This window comes from Dendrobium catenatum, unplaced genomic scaffold, assembly GCF_001605985.2.
Source record: "Dendrobium catenatum unplaced genomic scaffold, ASM160598v2 fragScaff_scaffold_1211, whole genome shotgun sequence".
In the NCBI taxonomy this organism is placed as follows: domain Eukaryota; kingdom Viridiplantae; phylum Streptophyta; class Magnoliopsida; order Asparagales; family Orchidaceae; genus Dendrobium; species Dendrobium catenatum.
In genome coordinates, this window is record NW_021319673.1 from 21,417 (window position 1) to 29,962 (window position 8,546).

The 8,546-nt window shown below is 37.9% G+C and overlaps 1 protein-coding gene across 1 annotated transcript; it reads left to right on the forward strand.

The window, feature by feature from the left end:
- Positions 1 to 253: 253 nt before the first annotated feature.
- Positions 254 to 2,432, forward strand: LOC110099265 (probable protein phosphatase 2C 30). Its single transcript, XM_020826356.2, has 4 exons — positions 254 to 699; positions 794 to 1,132; positions 1,227 to 1,332; positions 1,535 to 2,432. The coding sequence occupies exons 1-4, from the start codon at positions 295 to 297 to the stop codon at positions 1,843 to 1,845; spliced, it is 1,161 nt and encodes a 386-aa protein (XP_020682015.1). The 5' UTR covers positions 254 to 294; the 3' UTR covers positions 1,846 to 2,432.
- The last annotated feature ends 6,114 nt before the right edge of the window (positions 2,433 to 8,546 follow it).

Sequence of the window (8,546 nt, forward strand, 5' to 3'; positions counted from 1 at the left end):
CGCATTGGGGAAAGCAGGAGACACGTAACACGTGTCTCGTGGCTAAACGCTGCAGCGGAGCTGCATGGGGTGCACGTGGCTCTCAGACCAGCGACGAAAAATGCGATTCAACAGATGGACGGTTGTGATCGCGTTCAGGGGTTGGTCCAGCACTAAAGTAACTGTCGTGGAAATTGCCCAAACTACCCGCTCTGCCCGGCAATGCCCCACAAGTTGCGCCTCAGCCCGCGTAGCCTTTTTTTAATGCGTCTCCGAGCGGCATCTCATTGGAGATTTGGTGGGTTGGAGCGATAGATGGCAGAGATATGCTTGGAAATCGTGGGAAGAGAGTCGCCGGCGGCGACAGTAACGGCGATTGAGCCATGCGAGAAGAACACCCAGGCTGCGAGACGCCGGAGGATGCAGATCCGACGGTTGAGATGTATCGCCGGCACGGAATCGTTGGGAAGTCCAGTTGATCTCAGCCGCAAGAGGCAGAGACCTGATATCTCCGTGCATCCCCGGGTCGTTCTCTTCAAAAAAGACTCCGATGATGTGAAGGAGACGACATCGGAACAGTCGCCGAGGTACGGTATGACGTCGGTGTGCGGCCTACGCAGAGAGATGGAGGACGCCGTCTCCATCTGGCCGGATTTCCTCAAGAACAGCGCAGTAAAGCACAGTTTCTTTGGCGTCTTCGACGGCCACGGCTGCTCACATGTAAGCTTAGTTTGGGAATAAACAAAATATTGTTTAAATCGAATCCGATACGGACTCGATCTGATCTTTTGCGATTATGATTGTTTTTTATTAGGTAGCTGCGTGGTGCAAGAATCGGATGCACGAGATGTTGGAGGATGAGGTGGATCAGCTGGATTCTGGTCTGCCGACGTCGCCGATGGAGTGGGAGGGAGTGATGGATCGGAGCTTCTCGCGGATGGATGCGGAGGTAGTTACTTGGGGAGGTGCAGCCGGCGAGCGTCGGAACACGACCTGCCGGTGCGAGCTACAAACGCCCAAGTGTGAGCACGTTGGATCCACCGCCGTCGTTGCTGTCGTGGGCCCGGAGCACATCGTTGTTGCTAACTGCGGCGATTCACGGGCTGTCCTTTGCCGGCAAGGCGCCGCCATACCACTCTCCATCGATCACAAGGTAGGCTTTGTGGATTCACTGATAGATCTAAAAGATTATATAACAACTCCAGTTTTCAATCAAAACTAACGTATTTACTTTCTACGATTCACAGCCAGATCGGCCGGATGAGATGCAGCGGATTCAGGCTGCCGGCGGCCGGGTTATCTTTTGGGACGGGCCACGGGTACAAGGCGTGCTCGCCATGTCACGTGCCATCGGTAAGCTTCTTCTCGAGCAATTATTTTCCTTCAGATATGTAAGCTCTGTTTGGTCTGAAGGAATTGAAACAGAATAAAAGTTTTCTTCAATTAAAAAAAGAAAAGCGGAAATATGAAATCGGTGAAATTCATAAATTTTATCCTAATTACTTGTTTTGGTCTGTCTATTGAATGCTTTAACTCATTTGCAATTATGCAACAGGGGATGGTTACTTGAAGCCGTATGTGACGGCGGAGCCAGAGGTGACTGTAACGGAGAGGAAAGAGGAAGACGAGTTTCTGATACTGGCGAGCGACGGGCTGTGGGATGTGGTGACGAACGAGATGGCGTGCCAAATTGTGAGGATGTGTTTGCTGAACAGCAGAAGGGGTGAGGTTAAGGATGACCTGCCAGCAGAGACATGCGACAAGGCTTGCTCGGACGCCGCGACTTTGTTGACGAAGATGGCGCTGGCGAGGCGAAGCGCTGATAACGTTTCCGTGGTGGTTGTCGATCTCAGAATGAAATTATAGTAACGAAAGAGAATTGAAATAGAGTGAGGATGCTAAGTACCCAAAGATATAATATTGGACGGATCTGTATTTGAAGATCTTGATGATGACGATGATGAACACAGAGCTGATATTTGGCCTAATTCGGCTGGAGAGGTCATTCTAAGTGGGTACTATGTAATGGGCATACGGTGAGCGGGCTCATCTTAACATATGTAAATAGGAAATGATGAGGAAGGGTGTGTGTCTTAAGGAAAAAATTGTTGTAAGCGGAATTTAATCTGGAGATGTTTGGCAACGATTATCAAAATTAATGGGGCACATCATCTTTCATATGTGCACAGCAATTACAGTTTATTGCTATATTGGAAGATGGAATCGAAACCACAAGCTTTTCTATCGAAGGGCTCATCTTAACATTGGAAAGAGCTTCATTTTAAGAGTTTTCTTAAGTTTTTGAAGCAGTTATAATAGTTCAAAGGAGCTTCAGATCTTCTAATTTTATTTGAAGGCTTTACGATTCCTTTCCTCTGGAATTTTATTAAAACCTAACCCTATCACTGTATTTTGGATGAGAGTAAGAAAATGCCTCAAGCATGCTTCCATTATTGAGTACAATGGTTCTTTTTCGATGCTTTGAAAATGTCATTTTTGGTGATCTTCTCGATCTTAACTATGTTGGTCTTATTTGGCGTAAGAAAAAGTCTTCTTAATACCTTTTTTTTTTTAATAGGAAAAGCTTGCATAAATTGGTTAGGTAACGTGTTACGCTTTGTCTATGACTTGAGAGAGGCATCGATCATTTAGTTTTGAATGTCATTACTAGCTGACTTGAGATTTTGTCTGTGCAGCTGGATTTTTTTACTTTTATTTTTTGCATTGTACTTACATGCCCCTGATTTCATGAAAAATAATTATGTGCGGATGCTGAATGTAATTTGGAAGATCAATCATAATGCATCATATCATCCATGTGGTTGGTATCACTGACATGTCGCATTCTGATACGATGTTCTGCGTTTGATCTCCGTAAAAAATAATTTCGCCTGATTCATTGCTTGATGCCTCTTCCCTAATTTATTTTGTTAGCTTCATCTATTTTTCTATGGATTTTGTTAGCAACAGTTCCAGCTTACATACGGATGCGAATGAGGAGGTATCACATCACTTAATACACAATATATTGAATGATATGATGCCTCCTCATCTGTTATTGGATGCGTTCAACATCCGCACGTAATAATCTCTCGTTTTTTTCTTGATAGTGCTGATTGGATAAGTTTTTTATCTTTATCATAAGAACCATTTGTATTTTGTATTGGATTGTCTTATGGGATGTCTATTCCTAATTTCGATTTATACTCTACTGAAAGGTTGTGCTTTTTTTACGCTGATTTTGTTGTCTCGATAGTGAGCTGTGGACAATGATGATTGCTCAACCTAAGTGGAGTTGAATCGTGTGGTCTGTTTTCAGAGACTACAATAATTTTTGTTGGTCTATATTTTTTTTTTTTTTGGTCTATATAATTGTTCAAAGGAGCCGATAATGCAATTCATATTTGAGTTCATTTCATGCCTTAGATCATCTCCAATTGAACTATATACTATCGTATACTGATGTATTTTCTATCAATTCGAACTCCAAATCTCATGTTAAAGCTTGATAGGTGAACAGTGCGATATTGACGTCGGCGTCACACTATTTACCTATGTAAAAAAATTGGGCTACGGGATTTTGTCAAACGAGTCATTCGATGACAGTCAGGCAACTATAATTGATGCAACCAACAACAACGGCCAACAATGATTACTTGCATATGTCAGCAACAATATATGACCAATTTCAAGTATAGAATTAACAATAGACATCAATAGGCATCTATGACTATAGTTTTTTCTCTTTTGTGGAAGTTTAGGGGAAGAGTCAAATTTCATTAAAAAAAAGGATAATTGCAACAGGAAGAACATTGTGTAAAAGAAGAAAATCTATAAACAATTACATTAGGAGAAATGGAATTGAAAAAATGAAATCAATTTAAGCAAGTTCTATAGCCCAAAATAAAACTCAAGAAGTGAAAAAATCACCTAAAAGCAAGTGTAGTATATAAAATGATCGAACCCGGGTCACTACCTGGTTGTCAGAATGGCCATCCAAGGGGGTAAAGTGGTGCATGGTGTTAAAACCTCTCATCATTTCTTGCAAAAATTTCCCAAAGCAATGTCCAACCCAATAAAATTGAAACAACCAACCACCAAGCCTGCATATAGCCTAAGAAGAAACCAACAACACGCAAAACCAAAAATAACAAAATTCAATATAATAAACTGAACACAAACCATAAAAAAGATCAATATAGCATAACAGAACTCAAGTCAAAGAATCAGGCATTGAGGACAGTGAATTAGATGCAAGACATCATAAGAATTCTTCCAATTGAAAACCTTAGCCACAATAGCTCTTATGATTAAGTGACACAAAAAATTTTTTTTATTAAGTGACACAAATTATAAATATCAGTAATAGAATGCCAAAAGCACCTGACATTCCTCTCTCTCAGATAAAGTATATGCACCATCAAATAATAAAATAGTAAAACTTTTCAATAGTCAAATTAATATAAGGAATCTCAAAAATATATTGGAATAGTTGCAAAATATTATGTCTCACAAGAAATCCAGCTGTCCAAAGCATAAAGTGAGTAATAATGTTCAAAGAGAAATCACATTCAAAGAGTGAATGTGAAGTGCATTCAACATAATTGTTGCATAAGCGGCAAATAACATGAACCTAAATGTCTCTTCTAATTAACTTATCAATAGTTTTCAACCCTCCAACAATAGTCAACTAGGAGAATATGAGTAATGAAGAGAATAGTTCTTATGCCAAATAAATAGTGTCGCAGGACAGAGGGAGATTCATCATAAATTTTTCATAATAAGTCATGAAATGTTGGATCTACTAGATTTCTCCAGAAGAAGTCCATATCGCTAGTACTCATAGGATAGTTTTGAATAATCTCATTTCTAATAGCCACTAGTAAGAAAGATAGAAGATGTCAAGAGCCATTAGATGCAAAGTAAGAGGTGAAAGAGGAGGATGTAATGGAAGAAAAGACGATGAAGCATAGCTTTCCATAAGAGACTTACCATTACACCAGGGATCCCACAATAGGGAGAAACTAAAGTGAGTGTTAATGTAAAAATTAAAATTGTCTCTAAATTCTTAGCAATTGCAAAAAATATTCTTCCATAATGGGAGTAACCAAGAGTAGCCATCTTCTAATAAGAGGTATATTTTTCTTTGCCACATGAAAGAGTAACCATTAGCATGAATTAAACCTTGAATACAAGGAAGAACCAAACCACCCAGATGCTTAGGCAAGCAGGTGCTAGCTTAAGAAATGAGGTGAAATCTGCGTGAAGAAGAGTAAACATGGCATAGGAATTTGGCGCATGTTTTGTTTATAAAATTGCAGCAAGACTTAGGGAGGATGGATCCCCCAATCCAATAGGAGATAGAAATTCAAATGGTGTATCTAAGGTATTGTAGCCTACCAGCAAAGAAAAATAATTTGAATTTTCAATCATTCAACATAGTGGAGATTTTATGAGGCAAAGAGTGTAAATCAAAGATAGATAGTTTCTAGAAGATAAGTATGCCCAAATATTTAAAGGGAAAAGCCATAATTGGGAGATTAAGAATTGAGCTGATACTATGACCATTTGAAGTGTTGGGATAGAGGTAGAGTTAGCTCTTACCATGGTTGATTATAAGCCACGAGTGCAAGCAAAAATCCTTCAAAATCTTGTTCAGAGAAAAAGCATTCTGAGTGGTGGCTTGGCCAAAAACCAAGATATCATCAGCAAAAAGTGAGTGAAGTGGTGACACATTTTGGGGATACCCTTGTATTCAATAGAGCTTTCAAAGACACCATTCAAACCATCAATGACAATGAAAAATATGTATAAAGATAATGGGTAGACTTGTCTCAGACCAGATGTTAAGCAAAAAAGCCCTTCAAGGCTACCACTTAAGCAAATAAAAAAAAATGAACATCCTCCCTCAATATCTGATCCAACCAATAAATCAAGAAGGAAAACCCTTTTGTTCCATCCTTTGAAAGAGAAAACTTGAAGAAATGGTATCAAAGGCTTTAAAAATATCTAACTTCCCACAAAAAAGGCCTTAGGGATGTTAGTTTTTAATTCCACAAGTAGCTTAGAAGTAAGAGAAATATAATATGTAAATATATTTTTTACTAATAAAACTAGCTTAGAAAGAGTTTATAATATGAGGCATGAGGAGCTCCAATCTGTTTGCAATAATTTTTAAAATAATTTTATAGAAAGTGTTGCAAAGGAATATATAGGTCTGAAAACAACAATGTCGCCAAGATGAGCATAGTAGTGACTTTAGCCATCCTGGAGAGTTAGGCAATGTTAAAGAAGTGATGAACATCTTTGCAAGCTAGAGGGCCAATGATCAGCCAAGTATGTTTTGTAAAATTCAAAAGTGAAGCCATTCAGACCTGGAGCTAACACTTTTGGAACAAAGAAAATAATATTCTTAATCTCAACATCTAAGACCAGGGATAAAAGGGAGGAAATCATACTTTGAGGAATAGTGTTTCCCGTAGGTAAGGGGGGAAGGTTATGTGTGAAGGTTGAGAGTTAAAAAAGCATTTGGAAATGGGTTACAATAGCTTCTAAGATTTCATTTGGGGTGTGAAGTGTGACATAGCGAGTGGACATCTCCCTTTTGATGTTAGTATTTTACCTATAATAGATTTTCCCATATAAGTACTCAAGATCATCTTCTCCTTGAGAGAGCCTGCTTTACATCTTTGGATGATCAAGGAGAACCAAAAGGAGTTAACATGAGTAAGGTTTTATATAATAGTCTTAGCAATGGAATTGAAACAGTAGGGTTAAGATAGTTGTTGTAGGTAGAGAAGCAGTTCATATTGAATAGCCTTTATAGCTTGAGTGAGGCTATTAGAGGAGACCCAATTTGGGCTTTGATAGCATCCCTTAAAGCCTTCAATATAGGTACAGATTGGAAATGGGGTTCCAGTGTTGGGATGGAAAAAAAATGGAGAGTAGAGGCTCCTAAAATTGAAGTAATATTTTAGTCTAATAGTTTTAGAATTGGAATATGTGGGTTCCAATTTGTTGAGGTCTAATGAAAAGGGTCAAAGGGGAAGGTCTGAGCACCCAGCGTTATCTTATTTAAAGTAAGAAGTAGGAAATAGTTGTAACCATGAGTCATTTATAAGCATTATATCCAACTTGACATGAATATGATTAGTAGTCTTTGTTAAAACCAAGTATAATTCAGACCAACAAATGTAAGATCTCTAATGCTGGAGTCAATAAAGGAGTTGAGTTCCCAAAGCTTACTTTAGGGAACAGGGTTCCCTGATCTTTTTCGTTAGTAGATTTACAGCAATTGAAATCCCCCAAAATAATCAAAATGGAGGCAAAACACTCCCCAATTTGCTTCAGGTCTTGCCACAGAGAGGCACGGTCAATCCTTGAATTAGATTCATAAACAATAATTAATAAGAAAGAGGGAAGAGAGCCAAAGGAGATTTGGCCATGGATGTATTAGTGATTAATGGAGATAGGAGCAAAGGTTAAAGTGGTGGAGTTCCATTTTATACAGATCCTACCAAGTTTTAAGAATAAGTTATTACAACAATTCTCATAACCAAAAATCAAGGATGCACATAAGATCATGCTTAAATAAATTGACTAAGTCCTTGCAGCAAAGGACCTTACCAGGGTTGTTAAAATCCCGCATGTTCAAAGAGGTTATTGTTGGAAAGTCATTGATTTTTAGAAGAGGACTAGTTGGGTTTTTTGTATGCTTTGGCTCTGGTAAATATGGAGACAATATTAGCAGTATGAATTTTAGATGAGTCAGAAAGGTCTTCATGAAAAAGAGAAGCAAACTTGTTGCAGTTATACAACATCATCTCCATAGAGGTGGCATCAGGAATATCATAAGGGAAGTCGAGATGGCTAGGGTTTACCACACGCTCCGGAAACAAACCCTATGCCTATAGTTGAAGTACATCTACATTGGTCGATCAGCTATAGAATTTAAAATTATAAATTTCTTTTATCTGCAATTCTCTCTTGATATGTAGAAACATTAGGTATTTAAAAATTATAGAGGGTTAAGTATTTCTATCAAAAATAAAAACACTTCATTAAACAATCTAAATTAATCCATCATGGTCTTTTGATTGACATTTTTTACTATCACAATGCCTTAATGTTCTCAAAATTCACCTTAACCTCACTAAATTCATATCACCAAGACATTTTTTTATTATAAGCATGCAAACATTTAGGGATGTTTGACCCTATAGAATTATCTTTTAAAATTTTCACTATTTTTAATTACTTGATTAAAATCCATTTAAACTAAAGTAAAATTATTGTCAGCATTATTTAGTTTATCTCATCAAGTCACAATTTTCAAATATAAATTTACTAAATATAAAATTTATATTATCTAAGATTCAATTCCAAAAAATTCATATTTAAATATTTGATATGATTTGACATATAAACACTACAGCAATATCAATGATTGATCAAATTAATTTTCAAGTAATGTAAATTCTTTGCATAATAGATGGCTAATGAAACCCACCGATCCCACAAAGTGGGCTTCACGTTAAGTTTGTTGCACCGCACTCCACCTCGAAGCT